We start from the raw sequence: 27010 nt of genomic DNA on the forward strand, positions 1-27010 counted from the left end.
AATGGGAAAGGTGGCACTGGGCTTAGGCTTAGGCTGTTTCTGACATGTGCAGTCAGGCAGCGGCCTTCATTTCTAAGGAGCAAAGGGGATCATCACATTCTGAGACTACTTTAAAAAAATGCAAAGTGTGAAAAAGTTTGAAAAAGACCACTGAAACCATGCCTTAGACTGAAGGAAACACTTCAGGACTAATTCCATTCATGATGATACCTCTTGAAGGAGGAACCCAAGAGTAAGGATCTAAAAGGGCTTTCAACCACTGGCTCTACTGACATTTTGTGCTGTGTAATTCTTTGTTGTGGGGGCTGCCTATGCATTGTAAGATGTGTTGCATCATTCCTGACCCCTACCTACTAGATACCCATAGCATTCTTCCAAGTTATATCTAAAATATCCCCATTGTCAAGTGTCCCTTTTGAGCTAAATATGCCACTGAACTATAGACCTACAGGAATATCCCCTTCACCTCAGGAAGGGCCACAGTTGAGCACTGAGCACCATACAAATGTGTGTGCATGTGTTTGTGTGCTGTGATCAAACTCAGAGTAGTGTGCATGCTCTGTATGTGCTTCACCACTGAGCCACATCCCCACCTGAGCACAGTTGGCGTTTTAAGGGGTGGTCCTGGTCTACTACTAACCACTGCCTGCTGCTTTCCTCTCCAGCAGCAGTTGAGGAAAATCACCTGAAAAAGTCATCATTGTAGATTTCCCAGCGGAAGATATTTAAGTATCAGATCAATGGTTGCCTAGGCAACCTTTTTAGTGCTAACCAGAGATTCTCAACCCTGGATACCCGTGAGAATCACCTGGAGAGCCTTTGAAACCAAGACCAAATTAAATCAGAATCTCTGAAAGTGGGACTGAGGCATCAGCATTTTATAAAAGCTCTTCTATGTGCAGTAAGAGTTTAAGGACCAGCTCACCCAATTCAGATATTTTGTGGTTATTGTATTGCTGAACCAAGTATCATTAGAAAAATCTACCCAGTCAACCAATCAAGCAATAAACCAAACAGCCAAACCAACCAAGTGACCAATGGCAGCATCTCCGGCCAGATACAGTGGTGGCAATATTAGTTTCCAGATAGCAGAAATGTTTGAATAGTATAAGCTTAAGAGTTAGCAAATCTAAGGGAAAAAGATCAAGAAAAGAGAGAAAGGAAAGAGGAAAAAGGAAGGGAAAATGGGAGTGGGTAGTAGCAAGTGAACTGCTACCTGTAACCTTGCCTTCATACTGGGTCACCTGTGTAATCTGCCTGATGCTCAGATATCTGTTGTGGATAGGAATGAAGTCACAGCCCACAGAGGAGAGGTTCTTCTGTGAGTGGGAAAGACTGAACCAGAAGTGCTGATGGCTTGGCCAGGTCTGCTGCTCAGTTTTATAAAGTCTTCCCGTAGCACATCAACTCTCAATCCATAAAGTGAGACAGAGAGAGAGTGAGATGGTGGTGGGTGAGAAGGCAAGCCATCTGCTGATATAGGAAGCCTGCCTTCAACAAGGCCCATGTTCCAGATAAAGCAAAGGCCTTGATGAACCTTCCTTCTCCAATGCAAAAAATGATTCCTTTCAAATGACTGATGGTAGCAGATTGTAGAGAATCAACATTCAGATGGTAAAGAATAATAAAGATCCCAAAGTGGTTCTGATAAGCCCAGGATCCACAAGAGGAATTTGATTTGGATCTTCAGGCAAGAGATTTTGGTCAGGAGCACTGATGTGATGTTTGGGTGAATGTGAAGAGGAATGTTTCAGGAAACGAACAGGAATTGTTCATGGAATGCAGGGTAGAAACATACCCTGCTGAGACCAGAAGCTTAGCCTAATTGTGGGCTAGTGCTACAGAGCAGCCATCCTGATAAAGCCAGGCCATGCTTGGGGTAAACCAGGAGATGGCCTCTGCTACTGCCTCTGTGACCTCAGGCAAGTTATTTTCTCTCTTTGGACTGTTTTCTTATCTGTAATAACGGGGTGCTGGGGAGAACTATAATTCCAAGAGTCAGACTTTCTCTCTCTCTCTCTCTCTCTCTCTCTCTCTCTCTCTCTCTCTCTCTCATCTTTTTGAGAAGGGTTTCCTTGTAGCCCCAGAGGGCCTGGAACTCACTATGTAGATCAGGCTGGTCTTGAACTCAGAAAGATCTGCCTGCCTCTACCTCCCAAGTGCTGGGATTAAAGGTGTGCACCACCCAAGAGTTCCTTTTACACAAAGAGCTTCTGATAGGAGTAAAGGGTGCTTTGTTAACTAATAAAAACCTTTGCTGTGGACTGAATTTCCCAAAATTTATATGTTGAAGCTCTAATTTCCAGTAAACTGGTTTGGAGACAGGGTCTTTCAGTGGTAAATACGGTTAAATTAAATAATAAAAATAAGTGCTTTAGACCAATAGGATAGCCTAAGAAAATGAAGAAGCTAGGTATGGTGGTGCACGCCTGGAATCTCAGCCAGCCTGTGCTAAATCTTGTCTCAAAAAAAAAAAAAAAATCCCCAAACACACAACAGACCATACAATGACTTCAGTTTCTGTACCTAGTCAAGTCTATGTGGGAACAAGGTGAGAAGATGGCCAAGATATAAGTCAAAGAGAAAGAGGCCATTATGGTACCTTGATCCTGGACTTTCAGTCTCCAGAACTGTGACAAATTGTTCCTGTTTTTTAAACCGCCCAGCCTATGATATTTTGCTATGGCAGCCCAATCAGACTAATGCAATCCTATAGCTTCATAACATTTTATCTTATTCACACTAAATAAAAACTGCTGAATAGCTCCTCCTATACAGAAGTTAATGATTGAGATTTTCAAAAATAATGACATAGATTGTAGTGTTCAATAGAACATATATAGTAGGTATCAGTAAATATTTATTGAATGGATAGACGAATAAACACAAAGCATGAGGAACATTGCTTATATTTCAAAGAACAGGAATAATGTAAGTTTGTGATGGTTTTTGAAAATCAAAATGGCATTTAGGTAACAGCAAACTGACAAATGCTTCCTAAAGTTTAAATGCTATTATTCCAAAAAAACATAAGCAGTTCTTTACACATGCTCAGTATCATCATTTCCGGATCTCTTCTGAACTACATCCAGCAGTTCTAACTATGGAGAGAGGGATGTTGAAATTCTAGCTGTGACTGTAACTTCATATATTTTTCCCTTCAGTGCCATCATTGTTTCACATATTTTGCAATTTTTTTTTTTGCAAATTTGATTGGAATATAAACTTTACTTACTAAAAATGGTGAAGTGGTAAAAATAATTTGAAAAGCATTCTAAGGGTATCGAAAATTAGAATAAAAAATTCTTTAATATTTCCAAAGAAGGAAGAGAGATTTCATGTTAATATTTAATGAACAAGATTCAAAATTCATACTCAGAGAAGCAAAGGAAATATAAAGGAAGTAACGAGCCTTAATAGTCCTAAAGTTAAGATGATTAGGAGTTCGGATGGCTGACCTGAGTATCCCTTTCAATGCTGAGATTCTTTGATTCACTGGTTGTACCCACAATTGCCATGAACTCAACTATACTGGGTGAACTGGATGCTCTTAACACTGGCTGGCTAGAGGTAGGCATATCATTAGAAGTTGGTAACATCATCTAAGAATTTTGAAGTAACTTGTGGGTAAAATGGTGGAGTAATAATGCCTAACCAAGTGTTAGGAGCTGATATGGCTAGAGGAGGTTCAGTATAATTGGAAATGTTGACTTTTCAGATCAGGGAGGAAGGAGACGGATGGATAAAATAAAGTGCCTCACAGATTGCTAGCAAATCTAGCAATCTCAGGAGAAAAGGAAGCAAAATTTATATGGAGGGAAATCAGGCTTTGATTGACCCATTGAAGATCTTTGAAGTAAGGGGCAAGGGCATAGGTAAGGAAGATCTAAGTCACAATAATTTATTTAGACTTTCTAATGTCTTTCATGGGACTTCAAACACATGAGTCATTCTGGATAGACACCTAGATTCTCAATGTGACTTTGCCCCTGAATGTAAAGCTGAGGGGTTTATATTCATTACCCAGTTTAAATGGTTTAAATATTTATGGTTTAAATATTAATCAGCCTCCTGTTACAATAGTGAAACATCTGAATCACTTAATTTATAAAGAGGAAAGGTTTATTTGGGCTCCTAGTTCTAGAGACTCCAGTCTATGATTGAGTAGGCCCATTGCTTTGGGCGTTTGGTAAGGGTAGAACATTGTGATGGAGGCAAATTGCTCACCTCATGAGTCAGGCAGTGGGAGAGAGAAAGAGGAAGAGACTGTTTCCATAATACTGTTTAAGTCTATGCTCCCATTGGTCTAAATACCTTCCACAAAGCCATACTGACTCCCAGTAGTGCCCACCCAACCCCAGGGACCCAGTGGCTGCTCTTGTCAAGGACCCAGGTTCAGGTCCCAGCACTTACATGGTGGCTAACAACTGTAACTCCAGTTCCAAGGAATCTGTCACCCTCTTCTGGTCTCTGAGGGCACTGCATGCACATGATACACATACACGCATACAGGCAAGACATTCATACACTTGAAACAAAAATAAATAAACAAAATTTAAAAGCTTATGTGTTGTAAACTTAATTCCAAATTCATGTCAATGGTATTTGGAGGTGAGGCCTTGGGAAAATAAGATTAAATGGGCTCATTCAAATGGAGATTCCCCATGATGGCATTAGTGGCTTTATAAGAGGAGAAAGAACCAAACCAGCGCTCCTTCTCTGTCTCACCACACAATAACCTCCACAATGTTATGAAGCAACAGAAAGTCCTCACTGGATGCCCTCACCATGCTCTTAGACTTTCCAGCATCTAGACTTTGAACTAAATAAACCTTTTTATTTACAAATTATGCAATCTCAGTTATTTTGTTATGGCAATAGAAAATGAACTAAGAGGCTGGGATGTAACTCAATTGGCAAAGTACTTGAATAGAATGTGTGAGGTGCTAGGTTTAATTCTCAGTGCTGGAAAAAAAAAAAAAAAAAAAAAAGGACTAATAGATCCAGGACTTTGAATAAATCATGGAAAGCAGCAGTTACTCAACAAGTGTTTGAGAATGACTTAATAGTGACTCTGTAAAATGCATCTGTCTTTTTTTAGCTACTATACAAAATATGGATTTCATTCCAAATTAGACAATATTTATCAATTTTATGCTAGGTGCAGGAGGTGAACATGACATAATCTCTGCTCTCAGGGAACACATTGCAGAAGACACTGAAATGTGAAGACTTCCTGAATAGAAAAATAAACAGATAGTGGAAATGACTTTGGAAGGGATATGTAAATAAATAGGAATATTCCTTCGGGAATAAGTTCTGGCACAGGGCCCATTTGACATTCTTATACGTGGAAATAAGAGACGCAAACAATGAAATAATTTAGTTTGCAGACAGCTCCAATATCTTTCCAAGGAGTAAAATGTAAGTTGACAGAAATGAACTATACAAAGATCTGGCAAGCTGCCCAAAAAGGGTGCATAGGGCAATGTGCACTGCAATGCTGACAAATGCCAGCAGATGCATTTAGGGAAATGCAATCTAGTCTATTTATAGGATGATGCAATATGAGCTACTACTGAGTAAGTTCAACAAACACTGAAGTTTTACCATTTGGAAGTAGGTATGTGCTAGGTGCTGCAGAGCAAATAGAGATGATGAAGATGTGGATGCTTCTCTTAGATACCTTAAGAAATGCTTAATGAGCCAGGTGTAGTGGCACATGCCTTTAGTCCCAGCACTCAGGAGGCAGAGGCAGCGGATCTCTGTGAGCAAGGCCAGCCTGGTCTACATATCGAGTTTGATGAACAAAGTCATATCTAAAATGAGTTTTAAATTGCAGGTTTGTATTTGGATGGGAAGATAATTGTAAGGGGAAAGGAAATTCTAGGAAGACACAGGGCACGAAGCACCAAGGCAGGAGAATTTAGCACATTGTCTTGGAATGGTGATGGTTCTAGTGCCACAGGTAAGTTGGGGACATGGAAGAGGTAGATTTGTAAGCCCATGGCAGCAAATTGGGGCTCTTCATCCTTTCCTGCACTTAACAGCCTAAGCAATGGAGAGGAGTGATGGTGGCATTTGACAATTTATTTTAGATGATAATAAGTCAGGCAGAAGATGAGGAAGCCATGTGGTTAGGTTAGGAGACATTATAATCTGGGTAAATGGAAATGACATCTATATTATCTATAATTAAGAAAAAAGTGGGCTTAGTGCATTATATATGTCTACAATGTATGTATTTATATGTAACAACAATCATCAAGGAAGAGGACAAGAAATTGAGAGGGATCAGGAGGCATAGGAGGAGTTGGAGGGGACTGGGAAGGATAGAAATAATGCAAAGACTATACTCATGCATAATATTCACAAAATTTTAAAAAAGCAACTACTGGGAAAAATAAATAAAAAGAAAGCTATATACACATTAAAAAAAAGAAAAGAATAAGAAGGAGAAAACCAGAGAAGCAAACTCTATAGAATTTCTTAAAGTGTGGTGCACACTTAAAAAATTTTTTTTAATTTTTTAGAAGAAACATTTCAATACAGCTTTAACATATTCAGTAACAATTTCCAGAGCAAGGATACATCTTTTTCACAAGTGGGTGTAAGTTTCTAGGTTCACAATTGAATTAATACAGTTATATATTCTTGAACTCAGTATAAGCCCTGTAAGACATAAAATTATAAGGGTTTTTAACCTTTAAAAAAGATCTCCCATTTCATTTTAAAATATGCTGTTTCCTACATTTTTAATGCTACTAACACTTAGATGTTTGCACATGTGGCTTTAATCTCTATGTATCTGATTATTACTAGTCACACTCAGTTACACTTGGATCCTTAGTACCCACGTATGGATATAAAGTCATCAGGTAGATTTCAATGGTAATGTTTATCACCTCTACTAATTAACATGAAGTAAAATTTTATGCTTCCTCCTCAAATATGTCTTTTTTAAATTTGTTGATTTTTTTTGTGTATATCATATAGAACATCTCACACAATCTTATTCATCTATATACCCTCTGCTCAAATGGTACCCTCCCACAGCCTCCCCACTCCCACACACTGGAGCCTATATACTCTGTCATCCCTGTTACTGTCCACTGTGTTCCTTTAGATAAGATTGGGGTCTGCTGTTCATTTTCCCAGTTCTATGCTGGGTTACTGTCTGGGAGTCTTTTGGGCCACCCTGGCCAATAACTCAAAGGAAGGTACCTCCTGTCTGGCATTGTTTCTTGTTATGTAGCCTTTATAAAAATATTTTATTTTGGGGCTGGGGAGATGGCTCAGCGGTTAAGAACACTGGTTGTTCTTGCAGAAGACCTGGGTTTGAATCCCAGCACCCACATGGCAGCTAACAATTGTCTGTAACTCCAGTCCCAGGGGATCTGACAGCCTCTTCTGACCTCTGTGGGCATTGCATGACATGGGTGCACTTACCTACATGCAGGCAACACAAATACAAATTACAAAATACAAATTACAAAATACAAAATACAAAAAAATTATTTTATGTGTATGGTATATTGCCTTCATGTATGTAAGTGTACCTGTGTCATGCAATTCCCATGGACATCAGAAGAAGGTGTCGGATCCCCTGAAACTGGAGTTATGGGCTTTTTTTAGCTGTCATATGGGTGCTGGGAACTGAACCCAGGTCCTCTGTGAGAGCAGCCAGTGCTCTTAACCACTGTACTATCTCTCCAGCCTTATACACTTTAATTTTTAAATGTGTAGTATTTCTTAAAGTATAGTTCAATGCCATCCTTCATGGGAATCATCAGGAGAGACTCCTGGGTACCACCTCAGACCCACTAAATTATTAATTCTAGAGTACCAGACTGAAGAATCCACAGTTTCAGTTAGAATTATGTACACCTTGGGAATCATCATTCTGTGGACTCGACACCTACTTCCACATAGAGGAGGGGAAGGATAAGTGCTCTGGTCAGTCTGAGTCCCTATTCCCTATTGGCAATTTGAGTAACCCCTTCAGAGGATGGCATGATAAGAATAGGAGGTAGTGCTAGGCAGTTAGGGTAAAAAGACCCCAAAGAAATGTAGCCAGTTTCAGGGCTTAAAGTCAAAATGTCCTTGGGCCTGTTAGCAATATACTCTGTTCCAAAGGCCAAAAATGTCAAATGTATTTGGGAGCTTGTATCTAATCCTTAAAACATTTTAGGGTTACCTCTGTAGAGGGAGGGATGTTGGAGGGGAGGGAGTGGGCATGGTTTTGATCAAAATAACCTTATATGCATGTATAAAATTCTCAATAAAATTTTTGTAAAAGTTAAAAAAAAAGTGCTCTGGGGATCTGAACCCAGTGTGTGAAAGAATAGTTCAGCAACAGACTAAGAAAAGTCTGGCAGACAACAGTGTGGGTAGGACTATGAAGAATAAGTTGAGGGTGACATACGCATGAGAACATCCCAGGTAGACTCTGAAATTGGGGAAGAGACTTGTAAAACACATAACAGACAGATAACAGTCCCTGTCATGGGGGTGAATGATATATGCTAAATTTTAAAAAGGGAAGCTTGAGAGATATGGAGAATGCTAAAAGGGAGGTAAAGTGGATAGTGACAGAGCATAAGTGACATTTCCACAGTGACACCAGACCCACGATGGCTTCTGAACCCCACAGTGGTGCTAGTGACTTCCTGCAAGGTGGTCTGCAAGCTTTGGACTGGAGTTTCACTGAGTGAAGTTAAGCCTCTATAAGCCTATCTTCTGAGGTGTGTGTATATGTGTGGTAGAGGTGGGAATCAAAGTGGGCTAGAAGGGGAAGGAGAGTTTTATGGGCCGGATTGTGTTTCCACACCCCAGATCATGTATCCTATGCCCAATAATATGATAGAATCTTTTTTCCTTTTTTTTTTTTTTTTTTGATACAGGGTGACTTTAAACTATGCTGACCTTGAACTCATGATCTTCCTGCCTCTGCCTCCTTAAAGTTGGAATCACAGGCATGTACCACTATGCCCAGTTGGAGACAGCATCTTGAAAGAATAATTAAGTTAAAATGAGGTCCTGTTGGAGTAGCAGTAGTTGAATATGACTTGTGTTCTTACAAGAACATGAAACTGGATGCAAACACTTAACAGATGGGAGAGAGCGTGAAGACAAAGCAAGGAGAGAGGGACTCAGAAGAAACATTCACACCAGATAGATACTTCCATCTTGGGATGCAGAGTTGTGAGGAAGTGACACTACCAGAGCTGTTTTTGTTATGGCATCCCTAGCAACTAATACAGAGAGGGAAGGAAAAGTAAATATGAAAAGGATAAAGAAGTAGAAAGAAGTAGCCGGGCGTGGTGGCGCACGCCTTTAATCCCAGCACTTGGGAGGCAGAGGCAGGCAGATCTTTGTAAGTTCGAGGCCAGCCTGGTCTGCATAGTGAGTTCCAGGACAGCTGGGGTTACAAGGAGACCCTGTCTCAAAAAAGACAAAAAAAAAAAAAGAAGAGAGAGTCCTTCCCCCACTTCCAGAAGTGAGATGGCCACAATAGGTAGGTGAGAGGTCTAGTTCAGGTCCTGGGAGAACACTTATTTTGTAAATTTTGAATCAACGCAATGTCATGGTACCCAAGAAAGGACAGAGAGGTTCAGGAAGAAAAGAGGGAAGTCAGCTGTCCATGCTTTGGACTACTGGGAAGACTAGGACTGTAATTAGCCATGGATGATTTATAACAGTAAGATAGAAATACTTAAATACATGACAGTAGAATTAATTCATAAACTCTGCACTATAATACAGCATTAAAAGTGGTCTATCCTGGGCTGTTGAGATGGCTCAGCAAATAAAGGCACTTACTACTGAGTCCTATGACCTGTGTTTCATGCCAGGGACTCACATGGTAGGAGAGAGAACTGACTCCTGCAAGTTGTCTTCTGACTTTTACATATGTGCTATAGCGTGTACCATGTTTGCGAACACACATATACATACACAATAAATACATGCAATAAAATATTTTTAAAAATTACCCTCAAGAGTATAAAAAACATGGAAAAGGCACAAAATGTTTTTTTCAAATGTGAAACTACTGAAGTATGAGCCAATTACAGTAGATATATACACAAATAATAGTTTGGGGTTTTTTAAAAAATTGTTACTTTATTTTCAAGACGGAGTCTCCCTGTAGACCCAGCTGGTCTGGAACTCACTGTATAGACCAGGCTTGTCTTGATCTCACAAAAATCTACCTGCCTCTGGCTCCCACGTGCTATGACTAAAGGTGCTCACCGACACACCTGGCCCCACAAACAATGCTTTAAAAAACGGTCAGCACTCAGCACTCACAGCTTCCCTGACTTTCCCTGACCTCCATGGAAAACTCTGACATGTCCATTCTTACTGGAATCTCTTGAACTTCAGTCATATTAATATGTGTGTGTATTTTTGGAAGAGGAGATGGAGAATCTACATAGCACACACCATTTTCTAGATACAGAAGACAGAGAGAAGAATCAAGCCAAGAAGCAGTGGTGACAAAGCAGAGAATTTGGGGCAGGCGAGGGGAGAGGTTAGGGAGAGAAGACTCCAGCTCAGAAAGTGCTGGAGTTGGGACAAACTGGGGAAAGGAGATTTTACAGAGTTGTTTCAGGACATGTATTGGGTAGTTGTTAACGTTTTCAGGAAAAGCAAGTAAGGATTGGCATTATTGTCAATTACTTTTGGTACCTGGTAGCATGAGACAGTAAGAATTATTTATTCATACCTACATACAAATGATTAAACAAAAAGAAATTGGCCAAAACATCAGGTGTGGTTAATGCTGCATTGGTGGAATTATCAAGCATTGATACTTTCATACAAGATTTGAACAAAAGTGTGTTAATTGTAAGGATAAGGCCTAGCATGGTGGTGCACACTTAGAGAGAATTGCTTGAGCCCAGTTCAAGACCAGCTTAGGCAACATAACCATCTCAAGGGAAAAAAGAGGATATAATTATTATTGTTTAAAGCATGTCTGTTTCTTTTCTCTCCTTTCTTTTTCTTTGAGTCAGGGTCTTACTATATAGGCCAGGCTGTGCTCAAACTCATAATCCTCCTGTCTCAGTCTCCTGAGCACAAAGATAAATTTTCAAGAACAGTCAGGACAGGCTCACTTACACAAGGTTAAGAAATTAATGGGGTAATTGGATATGAGGGGTTAAATTACTTTCTCAAAAAGTCTGGTAGGGTTGAGGGTATAGCTTAATGATAGAGTGCATGTTTATCACGAGTGAGATCCTGGATTCAATCCACAAAACCACAGAGGAAGAATTAAAAAGGTTTGATTGTATATACAGAGAGAAAAGAGATAGTAAGATCTAAGACATTTTTGGAGGAAAGAGATTTTCAGGATAGCAAAATCTGAAGACTTGGACAAATTAGCAAATATTCTGTAAGGATGTACTATTTCAAACATTTTTGACAATTTATATGTACTGATACAGAAGGAAATTCTATTATATGGCCTTTAATTAGTTTTGAGATAATTCACACTTGGTCCAAATCATACTGGTTGAAAACCAATGGGTAATTTCCATAGTTGATGCTTTTAATTGTGTCAGAAGTCTGACTGTCCAATGATCAAAAGTTAGGGATTTTTAAAATAAGAAAAATAAATTTTGAAGGACTCTGATTTCTAAAGAGGAATGCTGACTCAAAAATGCTAGTTGAAGTCTGTGTATTTGTAGCTGAATTGGATACAGATTTGCTCATTAAATTCTGAGCTTTCAAAATTAGAGGAAGTGACATGATAAACAAAATCAGGCATACTTCTTATATGAGATATTAATGGATTGAACTAATGTCCATAGGCTGAATTTGCATGCTCTCAAGAATTTTCATTAATTCTCCGATGAATGATTAAATATAAACTAAAGAAAAAGAAGGCTTTGGTGGAAGAGTCTCATCTTCCTGGGAAGGTATCAAGGATGACCCTGAAGTTAGCCTATCCTATGGTGCTGTCTGTGGGACTAAATGTTAGATTAGACAATTCTTGGATCTTTAAACTCTCAGAGCTCTATAGTTTTGGTAGCTGGTGAAGGATGAGACTTGGTTTTGATAAGTAAAGGCACAGCTATCACACGGGCTTTAGCCGGGGAAGGCTGTCAGCTAGGTACCTAAATATAATTTTCCTCAAACTTTCTTCATGAGAGGCTGGAGTACATATTCGGAAAAGGTTATGAGGGGGGTGATGAATGCAGAATGCTACAGTTAATTAATGAAGCATAAAAGTGGAAAGAGATATTAACTTGTCAAAGGGTAAATGAAGACAAAAGGATAGATGCAAACAAGAATAACCATCAGGGCAAGGGAAGCAGGCGGCAGGTGACACAGGTCACAGTTAGGAGACGGCAAGCTGTTGGATCTATGCTGCTGCTGTCACAAAGGCACATTGGATTTTTGAAACACATCTCTCCCAGTGTGTGAGAAGAGGGGACACTAGAAAAGAGAGCCATTTGGTAACTGCCATATAAAAAGTGTTCAAATAATTCTAAACAAGGATAAGGTAACAAGTTCAAGAAAAAACACAACGCAATGTTAGAATGAAAAACACAGGAAAGGGGGTATAAATAAATTGAGGTCTGCTAGAAAGCAAGCATGAAGTTCCAGGATAGTTGTTTTGATTCCTCTCCATTATCTCAGGGTTTAAACACAATTCCAGGAACTTCTTTGTCAAAATGTGCATTAATTATTTGTGAAATAATAAATTAGCATACACAGTTGACACCCACATGACTCTTGCCTAGTATGAAAGGCTTCAGATTTCTCTACTTTATTAATTGCTATATCATTTGGGGTTTTTAATTTTATTTTTATCTACTTATTTTTATTGTATCTGTATGAGTGTTTTGCCTGCAGATATGTAAGTGCACCACTTGTGTGCAGTGCCCATGGAGGCCAGAAGAGGGTGTCAGATCCCCTGGAACATGAGTTACAGATGGTTATTAGAGGCTATGCAGGTACTGGAAACTGAACCTGGGTCCTCTGCAAGAGAAGTAAGTGTTCTTACCTGTTGAGCCATCTTTCTAGCCCCATTTGTTTTTATTTTTTATTTTTATTTTTTATTTTGGTCTTTTTGAGATAGGGTCTCCCTGTTGCCCCAGCTGGTCTGGAACTCTATGCAGACCAGGCTGGCCTCGAACTCACCGAGATCTGTCTGCCTCTGCCTTCTGAGTGCTGGAATTAAAGGCTTGCACCACCACGCCCAGCTTCCATTTGGGTTTTTAGAAGAATAGTTACCTGTATAATAAGTCAAGGCTGTGGTGGCCCATGCCTGGAATCTTAGCAATTGAAGAGGCAGAGGTAGGAGGATCATGAGTTTGAGACCAGCTTGAGAGAGAAACCCTATCTCAAAGAGAGAGAGAGAGAGAGAGAGAGAGAGAGAGAGAGAGAGGAAACTAGAAAAATTCTATTGAAATAAGGGTAGCTTTAAAATTCTAAGATATCCCAAATTTAATGACAGAGACCAGAGCGACAAGAGATAGAAGTTAAACGCTCACGTCTTACTGCAAAAACAACAAAATGTTAGTTTATATCGAAACCTTGGTTTAAATCCTATCACAGTGACCACCACACCCTGTTTTTCATATTAATTTTTAGGGACTGTTACCCTCAACCAATTCAGAAACAACCACTTTTCTCCTTATGGACTGCCCTCCTATCCCCAGACTTTCCTGTTCAGTGTCATATTTGACCCTGCCCCCATATAGCCAGTATACGTTAGAGCGCATTTCTTCTCCTTAGCTATGGTTTGGTGAATATTTGCCAACTACTACCCAGGCTTCAGGTGGTTGTGGGAACCTTTCCTAGGACCTTGTCCCTCCCTTTTTTGACTAGCATCTGTTATGGACCAAAAAACACTCTGTTTCAGAGATCTTTTGGTCTCTATAGTTGTGGTTTCACCAAGTCCATGATATGTCATCCATACCTCAAAATAACCTCAAGAAGAGATGTATTCATATACACCAAAGTGTAGAAATAGCAGTCATGGAAATAACAGGTAGTAAAATATGTCCCCTAGTACCTTATGCACCATACTTGCAGTATAGTCATGTCCTGTATCTTCCTTAAAAGCTAGATTTAAGACCTACCCTGCCCCAAACACAGCTATATGAAAGAAGCATGGCTCCATTGCTGCCCACACAACCACAAACAAGGCTATGATGATGCATTAAGGTTTGGAAGTTTAGACAACTGCTGTAAGCGATGTGTGTAGGCATAGGCTCTAGACTCCCTGGCCCACCCCTCTTACCACTAGTGATATGATTGTTGTCTTAAGAGACACATGATTTAAATTCCCGTAATCTGTCTAGGAAACTTTCCCTATAATCCTTCAATTAGTCTAGCTCAGTGATTCTCAAATTGCATTTACAAAAGAATTATCATTTTTGAATAGCACATACAGAACCATATCTCCTATACTTTAAGGGAGATTAAAGGGATTTTCAGAGATAATTTTATTTGTGCTTAATTTTCTTCTTATTTGGTCATTTCATCACCACTTTGTTCCTTTGTGTAACACGAGATTTGACTCTACTTGAGTGAACTGTCAGGAATATAATGGAAGATTTCCTGTGCCACCTGAAGGAAAAACTAGAAAATCCATTGTGGTCCCTGTACCCTCTCAACCTCCCCACAGTGGCATATGACAAGCATTGCACTGATGTACAAAATGCACAGGTACTATGCTTTTTATTTTCTAGTGAAAATAGAATCATGTTGCCAAATATTCAGGCAACTTTAGAAGAGAACTTAGATTCTGAGATTTAACTTTGGGGGCTCAGAAAGAGAAACCTCAAAAGTGTGACACTTTGACATGCTGAGGTAAAGAACCTGCCTCAGAATCAAAGTCTGACTAACCTTTCCGGGTTCCTCTCACAGGGAAGGCCTTTTGCTGAAAGCCCTCTTAGCTGACTGAGAAATGATGCAATTACCTTAAACTCCCTGCCTAGGAATCTCATCAGATAACCAGGAAAGACTGACTATGGAAAATGAAGAAACTGAAAGTCTTCACCACACCTAGACAAAGCTTTCATCTATTTTTTCTGAGTGGAGCACCCTGAGGTTACCTGGGAGACCTAAGAATCTTTGTCTACAGTGACATTCCATATCACAGGCTTCTGGCAACTTGCAATGAAGGTTTCTAAGGATTGAACTGCTCTCCTTTGACTATCCCTCCACACAGCATTAGTAGACCTGCTTCCCTCTCTCCTAACATCTGTCCACTGCCAGCTCATGCTTTCACTTTGCCCATTTAGCTCACTTAGTCAAACAGATCCTCAGAGAATGGGCACAGACTCTACGGCCCTTTGTGAGATAAGTGGGAAGATAAATGGTGAAGTGAGGATGTTGCACCATGCTAACCCCAAAATATGAGGGACAGGGTGAAAAAATATGACTGGGTGAGAGAGGATCAGGTAAAGGCAAAATGCCTTATTTTTTTGTAGCAGTCATGTCCTGCACAAGGGCCTGTCCTGCTGAAGGAGAATGGGGCAGGAACTGAAAACCTAAAGCCCTTATTTATGTGGGGACTGAGTCTGCAGAGTTTGAGGTTAGAGTTAGAGCAGGGTCTGACATTTCCCACTACACTGAAAGGTAATATACAATAGGGGGCCAGGAAAGGCATCTCCTGTACCACTTAACTTCATAAACAGCCAGTTTGGTGGCATAAGCCTCCAATTCCAGCAACTTAGAAGGCTAAGGCAGGGATCCCAAATTCCAGGTTTGCCTGGGCTACAGAGTAAGTGCGCGATCAGCTTGGGCAATTTAGTGATAAAAAAGGAAAAAGAGACTGGAGAGATGGCTCAGCAGTTAAGAACACTGGCTGTTCTTGCAGAAGATCCAGGTTCGAATCCCAGCACCCACATGGCAGCTAACAACTGTCCGTAACTCCAGTCCCAGGGGATCCAACAGCCCCTTCTGACCTCCACAGGCACTGCACGACACAGGTGTACTTATCTACATGCAGGAAATACATGCATACACATAAAATAAAAATAATAAATAAAATTTAAAAAAAAAAGGAAAAAGAGGGACAGGGAGATAGCTCAGTGGTAGAGCATTTGCCTAGCACACATAAGGTTGTAGGTTTAATCCTCACCACTGGAAAAAAGAAAGCCACACACGTTTAAGAGCCAGTTATTTAGAAAAAATATCCCAGTTTCAAAATGACTGTGAGGTAGTTGATATTTAAGATACTAAATCATGTTTTACCACTCTGAATTCTTCAATATCTGTCCCTGGTGGAGAGAGGTAGGTAGCCTACAACTGTACTTAGTCCTACACATTTTTATAACTACAGAAGTGATGGACCAATGCAGGAAACTGAAGACGACTGAAATATTCTGGATTTTGCTTTGCAAAAAGCCTAAGCAGGTAGAAGAAATCAATTTGCAGATTTTTTTTCAGGAACAGAAAAAATATCATGGTTAAAAACAGGAGAAGCAAGAGATGTCCTTGGACTCAGGAGCGAGACAAGACAGAGGTGCAGGCAGAGTCCTCAGGATGAAAAGGAATATCAAAAGAAGCTCCGACTTCACTGGAATATAAATCCTGAGGCTTAGAGGGTCTGCCTCAGCCATTAAATGACTGTGTCAGGATGACTGTATCAGAGCCATGGTTCTTGCCTATTACCTGTCAGGCACCCACATGGGTCATTTTCACACCTAGTGTGTCTTGTAGTCTTCACAACAGCACTGCAAGGTCAGTGTTGTTATCACATTGTATAAGTGAAACATCATGGCTCAAGGACATAGCTGGGAAGTACAGGGGCCAGACATGCAAAACCAGGTCTGTTTTCCTCCCTACATGATATAATACCTGCTGGTATCAGAGGCAGGTACCTAAACTCAGAGACAAAGGAAATATGTTGGATTCTCAGATTTGATTTTATTTGGAGAGTTCTTCTCCATTATAGTTCTGGGTCTGTCTCATGGCTGCAAGCAGTGTATGTAAATAATACTGATCCCTGGGGAAAATTCCAGGCAAAGAAATGAAGAAAATGTGACAGAAATCTGTCACCAAAAACCAGAGAATCTTATTCAGTCAGTACTCCCATCCCTAAACCAGACTCCAGAGGTCTCTTCAAGGATGTCAGTATTGAAGGTATTCCACAGTCTGTGGTAAGTTTGGGTTAAAAATAAAAACCTATGGACATATAGGTAGTTTGACCAGCCTATATAATTTCTGTTCATCCAATTCATTCAGACATTACTATCAGATCTAATCATCCCCCATGCCTGTTTGTAGGACACTAAACCCAAAAGGCATGCTTACTTCTCCTGCTCCCCACGTAAATACACAAGCAATGAATTTCAAAACCCCCACCCAAAACAGACATGCCAGCGTTTATTTTAAAAAGCGATGCAATTTTACAAAGACTCTGGCCCTGATTTCAGCATTTATATTCAAGGCTTTGGATAGGCCATGTGCACCAGTTCACAGGGCCAGGTTACCTGGTTAGGATCAGAACCAACTTCATCCCAGTTGTGAGTGATGTGGCCTCGGTCAATGGACTCAAAGGGCTTATGAGAAACTGAAGGTAGAATCCTGTATAGCCAGCTAGGGGAAGACAAGAACACATAGTCTTAGGTAATGCTCTGAGGGATATCAGACTGCCTCCAGAGGTGCTACCAAGAAGACATTCAAATCAACCAAGATCTGTGCGCTTTGATGTGTGAAGCAACGACATATCACTTCACAATACCATTTGCTGTCTGTGACTCTGGCTTCTTCTCTCTTTCTATGATTCCTATCACTGTTCAGATTGAGGCTCTGGCTTCTGGCTATTCACCTACTGCCCAAAAATGAAGGATTATCTTTCCCAACAACAGTAAGGGAAAAGAAATGCTGTGAGGAATATCTGTACAGGGAAATCTGACAGCTCATTGCATCATAGGATGCTAATCCTTGCTCCCCATGGTCAGGACAATGAATCCTAGATGGATTGAGAGAATATGGGGGAATTTCTTTGTTATTTTTGAAATATAAATCAATTTTACACCTTAAAATTATAGAGTGATGCATGATAATGGTAGAAATAATTCTAGAAATTCAAAACATCTTGGAAGGTGAACAGTTCCTTCTCCACTTTGTTTCATGGCTATTCCTTAGAGGCACAGAGCTTAACAACTGTTGTATATGTCCTCCTAGATAGCTCCACTGCATATGTGAGCAAAACTGGCAAATTGTTGACCCACTGTCGTCTCATACTAATAATGCAGGAGAGTACTTTATCCCCACATCGTCCCTAATCTGAGATATTATTAATAATTTGACTTTTTAACAATGCTTTGATTTATTTTTTTTTCCAGATTATTTTGTGTGAGTATAGAGCACACGCATGTGATACATAGGCATGTGTATATGTACAAAGGTGCACATGCCTGTGTACATGCAGAGGCCAGAGTAGAACATTGGTGCCCTGTTTGATTACTCTTTTTTCATTTCCTTGAGACAGGCTTTCTCACTGAACCCGGAGCCAGGCTGGCAGCCAGGAAACCCCAGCGATCCTCCTGTCTCTGTATCCCACAGCTCTAGGGTTACGGGTGCATGCAACTGTGCTGGCTTTTTATGTAGACACTGAAGATTTGGACACAGATCCTGTGCTTGCTCAGCAAATACTTTTATTCCCTGAGCCATCTCTCTAGCCCCAATAATTTTATTCTTACAGGAGAAAAATAGTATCTCATTTTAAAACTTTTCCTTCATTTTGAATAAGGTTGAATAAGATTTGTTTATTTATTAGCCCTTTGTAATTTTTCTATGAATTACCTGTGTAGTCCCATATTGATTTCAACTGGGTTTTATTTTGTCTTTTTGACCTTAATTGTAAACATTTTTGGAATTTAACACTTCTCTATTCAAAAATTAAAAATTATAAAAACATGTGTCCATATTTTATTGTAGTATTTTTATAGGTTTTTTTGTTTTTGTTTTTGTTTTTGTTTTTTGCTAAGTTTTACTGTCTATGCATGTCAAAGCCTGAGTAAAAGGTCTCTGCCTGGACCAGATCTCAGACTTCAGGGGGGGAAGAAGAGTCTGTTGAAAGAATCTTGACCTTGAGAGGGACACTACTGGGTCCTACTAAGAGGGACTCAAGTCTTTCCAGAGGCTGACAGGGTACAGGAGGAAGAAGCATCCTCCTCTGACAATAGAAGTCCACAAGTGCTTTAACAGGCTCTGAAACAAAGCTCAAGGAAAGTTCACACCAGGGGTGAGGGGCCTGGTCTGACTTCGAGCCATCTGGGGAATGAATGGGATAGCTTTGTTCCAGTTCCATCTGATTCTTCCAGCTCTTGCTGCCACGACTTTAGATCTCACACTTACTAAGCTTTTCCAACCCCCAGGAGTCTAAGGGGTTAAACATGGATATATGACTTGGTACCAGCTGTGGGGTTCCTGACAAGTTATTCAACTTCCTGGGTCCTAAGCTTTTCATCTTTATTCCCTGGGACTGTGGTGAGATCTGTGAGTTCCTCTACCTACTTACTTATTGCACAATTATTGAATTGTCCTCCCTTAATCATCTGGGATTTTATCACTGTCTAATCATTCCACATTCTCTGTCTCATCTTCCACCTTCCTAAGACCCAAGGAATCTGTTAACTAATCTAACAAAATTAACCCCTGAGATGTAGATGGAACCTCTAATAATTTGGAGGTTCCTAGCACTCTATGGATAAGTGAGTGGTTATTAGCTGAGAATTTCAGGCTCGTTCACCTATAAATGAGGCTGGGCCTACCTTCCTCCTGAGGATTTTGAGAATTCTCATAAAAGTGCTGTAGATACCTTTAGAGAGTTCTAAACAGATGGGCGAGCCATGTCTAGTGTCCCTTATTTTTCAGCCGAGTATATAAAACTCCCAAGGCAGCACTACATTGCCCTGGACAGAGATTTAATTCTGATTCGGGGAATGCTGCCAGCTTCTTAATGAAATGCCAACAGCTCCTTTTCAGCCTCCTGGAACAGAGCTTAGCTCCTGCTGACTGGAGATACTATTGAATAATGGGGGCAGGCAGCAGAATCCAGAGAACAGGTGGCTTGTATGTGGATGGACCATAAAGTCAAGAGCATAGTCACAAAGGCCAGGTTATCAGAAATTAGAAGAGACAGGAATTGTTCATGGCTCCCCTTGCCTTATCAAGAGGAAGGGATCATTAAATAGTAATAGATTAACCTCTGATCATTTGTTTTTGTCTGCTTGGTTGGTTTTGGTTTTTTGAGACAGGGTCCTGGTATGTAGCCCAGGTTGGCCTCAAATTTTTGATTCTCCTGCCTCAGCCATCCAAGTATTGGGATTAAAGGCATGAACTACAACGCCTGGCTTAACCTTCGATTTTTGACATGTATAATAAATACTGTCTTTTCCTCCATCCCTTGTACAATTAGATATTAGTTATTTAAAGCACAACACTTATTTGCCTCCTGGATCCCCAGTATCTGCATCCAACCCACTCCACAGAACCTAATCAAGGGAGCAAGTTCCCTGACCTGGCTTGAGAGATCAGAGTGAGCATAGAACATGACAAACCATGCTAATGAATGTGCTGTGGTTTCCAGGAAAGAAATTTCAAAGAGTAAAAAACCTTATTAATTCAAATCATAAGGGATTATAATATATGACCTTTCAACTACTTCAGCTTGGATTATCTATTTTTGTGCAAAGAACATGCTTCTAGTCAGCTGAGGAAGATACTGTCCAAATTTTTTTGTAACTTGATCATTATATACCCAAACAAAAAACAAACAAAATAACCAAAACCCCCAACCAAACCTCAATTGTGCAATCCTCATAGAAAAGTCAGCTGGTGAAGAACATTACACTTGGAGTTGTGGTGAGAGTTTATGATGTAACTGGCCTTGTGTGCTTTCCAGATTCTATACAGTTCTCTTCCCTTGCTTTTTCCCCCAATCACTTGCTAGGAACAAACACAGTTGTCCCTGATGTGACCCCAGAACACAGGAGAATCTTGGGCAGCCCTGGGAGACCATGGCTGGGGTATAGTTTCCACAGACTGTAAATCAGAATGATTGTAATCCTTGTACCTTCTCTTATTGGTGCTCCGTGGACAAGTGAAGGCTGATCCCGAGAGCTGCTCAGCATAGAGATTGTAGGGGCAGACCTGAGGATTATTCTACAACAAAGGAGGCAACAAACAGCATTATTCCAGTACCCAAAGCATCCCACTTTCCCACTAACCAACTCCATGGGGAATCCTGGCCTGAATGGGGAGGCTCTGGGCCATTGGAGGTGACTGTCTCCAACCCATATCTACTTCTTACAATAACTTTGTGATTTCCCCCCAATTATGAAAGTAATAAATGTTTGTTGTAGAAAATTCATAAAATACATCATGATCCATGATCTAACCAACCAATATTAATGTTAGCATATTTCTTTCCATTCTTATCCTTTAAAATGGGGAGCCTATGATACATATAATTTTATAATAACAGAATTTTTCATTGTAAAAGGAAAGACTATATCATACGAATTTATTTTATTTTGTTTTGTTTTATTTTACCTTGTTTTTGAGACAGGGTTTCACTATATAGCCCAGCCCAGCACACCCTCAAACTCCTGATCCTCCTGCCTCACAGCCACATGGAGTGCTGGGATAGCTAGGGTGTGCCACTATGCCCAGTCATTATACCCACGGTATTTTTTTGTAAATGTGAAATAGCTTCCAAAAAGTCTTGAAAAATTTTTTGTTTGTTGTGCTGTAGTTTTGCTGTTATAGCCAACACTGTTGTGAACATCTATGTGTATACTTTTCTAAAGAAACATATTTTCTCATTATTGTCATATCTGATGTAGTTCAAAGGGACTCCCAGGAAGTCCCCTGGCCCTGGACTTCAGGGTTCATCCAGGAAGCCCTATAGTTAATCTCACTAATTTGGGTTGACACCTTTGCCATAGGTAGTCATCCATTTTAATCCATTTTTAATCGTTTTAATTGCTGTTAAACTAGATAGTTCACATGCTAGTTTAGAAGAGCCTTATTGGGTGGAGTCACTGGGCCTGAGGGCTAGTCATCCAAGCTGCAGAACTCTCCACGAATTCCTTTCACTCTTACCTGTCCTTCTGGCAGGGAGCCAGGACAGCGGGGGTCCTCTGAAGCGCACTCATTCCCAAATCCAGAAATGTACTGCAAAACAGAGTTCACCATTAATGGCATTTATTTAGTTATCTGTGCATGTGCGTGCGTGCGTGCGTGCGTGTACTTGTGTGCATGTGGCAGACCAAGGTTGATACTCGGTGTCTTCCTCAGTTATTTTCCACATTATATGCTGAGGCAGAGTCTCTTGCTGAACTCTAAGCTCACTGTTTCTGATGGGGTGGTGAGCCAGTTTGCTCCAGGATTCCTTGTCTTCACACCCCCCCGCCCCGCCCCACCCCCATGTGCTGGTGCATTCTGGGAATCCAAAATCTGGTCATCATGATTGAGCTCCAAGTGATTTATCTGCTGAGTCATATTCTCAGCCCCATTAAGGGGATTTAAAGAGCATTTCATAACATTGGCATTCTACAACAGTGAGAATATCTACAGGGACATGTGGTTGTGTATGATGCTCTGTATGTAGTATCTGCTCTCATGGCTTGTGAACATTTAGGAAACAATATGCTCAGTGCTCATTTTAAAGCGTTGCAGTTAATCAGAAGATGAATGTTGGGTATGCACAGACTTTTCCACCTTTAGCCATACTTGACTAATTTTATAAGCTTGCTTTTAAGGATCCCATCCCAACAACAAGCTATTTATTTATTTGTTTGTTTATTTGGTATTTTTGAGACTAGATTGTAACCTTCCTGAGCTCCTTTATCCCTCTACATCCTAAAAACAAAACAAAACAAAAACCAAACCAATGAGACAGGCAGGCAGATAAGAAACCCAAAGTAAAAACTGGGAAGAGGTATGTGGATCTAAATTGACAACAAAATGCTTTCTAGAAGTTCCCTCTAAACCATCTGACATTGTCTGGTTTGTCTGTGGCATGTGTGTGCATGAGTGAAGGTGTGTGTGTGTCTGTCTGACTTTCTGTGTTTGCATCTGTGTGCTATATGAAAAAGAGATTTAAAGATGAGGTGTTTCCCAAGAGATATTCCAGTCTGGAATCTTTTCAGAATGACACAATGGAACCTGCTACGATTGTCATCTATTAGCTTCATAACACAGGGAAAAAGTTAAGAAGCCTCTCAACAAGGTAAATCACAGGATCCCCTGAAATGTGCCTCCCCCTACCATGGCAAAGACTGCTTTATTGGTGGTAATTGGTAGAGTCAATAAATATTGATCCCCAAGGAAGAGCTCTGTCATTTATCAGATTACTACTGGTCTACAGAGAACCAAATAGAACTGAGCTACTGCTGCTTTGAATAAAGTCAATCCATAGCAAGCTGACACATGGCATATGGTGCTCTGCAAACTGCAAGAGCCAAGGTGGCTCTGTACAGGAGGGCACTGGCTACCCTAACCTTCAGATAGTGAATGCCCACTATCCTGAGAGAGCTTTCCCCTCTCTCTAGAATTTATTTTCAAAATACCTACATGAATGATGCTTATGGTCCTCTGGACAATTTGAGGAAGAACAGCAGATTCTGGAGCATTTTGGCTCAGTTATTATTCACTAATTGTGATGCAAGATTTACTCTTATAATGCTTAGAATTCCAGACTTTAGTTGTAGGTCTGTGTAGGAAACCAGGATGCCAGGCCCTAGGGTGAGGTGAGCCTAAAACTTATAGGTCCAGGCTGCATTCTCTGCTAAAGGGAGGGGCACTGAAAACAGTGGCTCTGATAATCCCTGTCCTGCAGAACACTGCTATACTAGCAGGAGGAAGTGGCCTGGTCATAAAAGTGCAGGCTCCCAGCTCTGTGGGAAAGCATCTTGGTCAACACCTTAGCTCATCTCCTTGTCCTGAACAAATAACTCAGCTATCCCTGGCTAAGAGATTAGGCCAGGTTAAAGGTTTACTCCTGAACTAAAAGCTCAGCTAAAAGTTCACCATGCTTTTAGCTCTAAGAAAGAAAACATTGTGGCCAATAAATTACTGGATGGGCATTGATAACCTTGAGTAAAAGTTTAAGAACCCTTCTGGTGCCAACTAACAGACTAAATATCCTGTTTCTTTGTACCCTAAATCTTTGTATGTGACTGCCATATCCCACGTGACTGCTAGTTCCTTGGGATGTATAAAAACCACCTGAATTCTAAAATAAATCGTCCTCTTGGGAAGACACAGGTCCCAGAGTTTATGACTCTGTCATCGATCAGACCCTCTGCCCCGAAACCAGTAGGTCCCCTGCTAAGCAAAGCAAACCTGAGTCCCGACAGGCCTGTCATCATTTGACTTCTTTGCTTTTCTGTTTCCTGAAGGTTGGTACTATGCCTTATTTACATCTGTGTACCTTATGTCTTGGCCCAGCGAAGGTACTCAATAGACACTCTGTTGAGTGTCTCTCACTTAAGAGTCAGTTCTAAGTGCATGCTTGCTGTGGTGAGTGGGGTTTGAAACCCCTTTGTTCTAACTTAAACATCAATTGCTTTTAGTCTGGGATAAGGAGAGTGCAATCTTACTGGGTGAGTGAAATATCACCATATGAATACAGTTCTTTAAGAGATATAAGAAAGATGATTGTGGGTGGAGGATAGGCCCTCCAGAGTTCTTGGCAACACAGAGAGCTAGCTATAACACGCTGGGATGTGTGAGCGATGATCAGGCCAGTACTGCCTATATTTGGAAGGAATATGAAATGTGAAATGTTATGACCTAGAAAGCAATGGAAGTGAAATTATTCATTTGCCTTCAGACACCAGCTGTTTGGGGGAAGGAGGGTGTTGCTGGTGATGGAACCTGGGGCCTCATACATGCTAAGCATGTGGTCTGCCACTGAGCTGCACCTTCAAGCCCCCAGGTTTTTTTTTTTTTTAATCTATTTGAAAATGTTATCAACCCCTTGTCACTATACATACCAAGTTCTATTATAATCAGATTTGTTTGAAGCAGCAGCAGCGTGCAGTTTGGAATTATAGCTTTGGGGAAACAACAGAGACCATCTACTCATTTGAACCTCTACAGAATACCATTTTCTTCTCTCAAAAGGAACTGTGTGCTCACCATCAACAGGACAGAATTTGAGCTGCTGAGAATCACTAATGACCTCAAATTATCTTCAATTCTGGAAACAGAATTGAAGTTCAGGCTGTGACTGAGGCCACTGAGGACGTCAGAGCCTTCCCTTTGTTCAGCCGCATTGCATTGTTCCCATCAGCAAGGAGGAAGGAAGGCCTGAGAGCTGCTCAGGCAGCTGAGCCTTCTGGCAAGCAGGGGTGGATTAACTGATCAACATTCCTTATTCTTTGCAACTGCTGGCCTCAGAACAGAGATTATATGTGTATTCTGAACAAGGAAAAAGAGACTTAATGATTCTAAAGCATTTGATTCAGGCTATGCCCTAAAAAATATAAAGGAAAAGGAAAAGAAACAGAACAGCTGGTGATTTGGAAGGAAGCCACCTGAGCTCAGAGAGATAGAGAGATGAATTTTGAATCTTTCTCCATCTTAGCACAATGCATTGGCTCAAGAGGAGGGCAGAAACTGCTGAGTCACCATCAACTCCAACAGCTCCCTAATCCTCTGGGAGCAAAATTACAGATGAGTTTATTAGAGCTTTAAGATGCTGTGTCCCTCTTTGCTGAAAGCATTGGCCATGGAGGAAGCTGTGTTTTGTAGCTGCTTTTTCAAGGTTTTGAGCCCAAGGACAGAATGTGAACTCTGTAACAGCTGTGCAAACCAAGTGTTCAACTCCAGCTGGTTCAGTGATTATGTGAAGACACCCGTTGTACAAAAATGAAATGAAAACCTGACATTAAGCAAATGTGTTTATGTTTTCTTCAGCTCAGATTTCTGAATAATTTAGTCCTTTATCAAAATATGATCTTCTTTCTTTCCAAGTGAATTTGATATGCACACTTTTAAAATGAGAAAATGAATTTCTGAGGGCCACATTACCTTGGCCAGTCCACTAGTATATAACTCTTTAATTCTCACTTGGCCTCCAGGGTATGATTTACTTGTCAGAGGAGTTTTATGAAGTACTCTCTCCTGAGTCAGATTCGGGGTAATACCTGATGGTGTACCTTACTTTCTTTGACTGGACACTAAAGAAAGAGAAAGATGCCAAGGGAGAGATAGCTCCATGGCTCCTTTTTTCCTGAAAATGGCTCCAGTGCTAGTTAACCTTAATAGAAACATAGAATATAGATTGTTAGGAAAACGTGCAGATTACTATAGTTGACTGAATAATGGTCCTGGGTGATCTCTAATCCCTGAAACTGTTGGGAGCAGGCAAGAAGTTAGGGTACTGGGAAAAGAGGCAGACTTTCAAAGAGACAGCACAGAACTTTGAAATGCCAAACTTTTGGCACACAATCTTCAGACTGCTTGTTACTGCTGAGTTAAAAAAGAACCAGAAGTTACTTGTGGTAGCACACACTGGTGACCCCAGTACTTAGGAGGTGGATAAGAAGAAATTTCAAGACAGCCTAATGTAGAAATGGTGACGTGGCTATTAATGGTGAATATTATATAGATTTACAGTGAAAAAGAGCAAATGGGGAAGAAAGAAATACAGAATGTACAGGATGGATTGAAAAAGAGCACTAGGAAGATTAATGTTGGAGCCCTGGCATGTGATGGAGAGGATCCCATTGATAAGATTAAAGTGCTTAAGGAGGGGCCTAGAGAGTCAAACTTAAATAACGGAGAGAGTGCCTCTGGGCTACTTCTCTTTCAAAGAAACAAAAGGCAAGACAAAGTAAAATAAAACAAACAGAAAAAAGAACCCAAGGGCAGTTTGGGGCTTTTAAGGAACTGTTGGGTTCATGAAACAATGCAAAGCTTTAAAGTGGCCACAAAGCTGAAGGTAAGTTAGTGACCAAAGCTTACAAAAGCTGCAAGGTAAACACATCGTAATAAATGTGATTAGCCACTCTTATTTGAT

The 27010-nt window shown here is 40.5% G+C and overlaps 1 protein-coding gene across 2 annotated transcripts in view; it reads right to left on the bottom strand.

Moving 5' to 3' along the window:
• Hgd (homogentisate 1,2-dioxygenase) overlaps window positions 1–27010 on the bottom strand; it is a 54474-nt gene that overhangs the window by 23690 nt on the left and 3774 nt on the right. For both annotated transcript variants that reach the window (XM_008842909.3, XM_029568182.1), the window contains exons 2-4: window positions 22084–22155; window positions 21053–21141; window positions 17460–17565 (exon numbers count right to left, since the gene is read on the bottom strand). In XM_008842909.3, coding sequence (XP_008841131.1) covers window positions 17460–17565; window positions 21053–21141; window positions 22084–22155 — 267 coding nt within the window. The remainder of the gene's footprint in view (window positions 1–17459; window positions 17566–21052; window positions 21142–22083; window positions 22156–27010) is intronic.

This window comes from Nannospalax galili, unplaced genomic scaffold (genome assembly GCF_000622305.1).
Source record: "Nannospalax galili isolate Female #2095 unplaced genomic scaffold, S.galili_v1.0 scaffold18, whole genome shotgun sequence".
In the NCBI taxonomy this organism is placed as follows: domain Eukaryota; kingdom Metazoa; phylum Chordata; class Mammalia; order Rodentia; family Spalacidae; genus Nannospalax; species Nannospalax galili.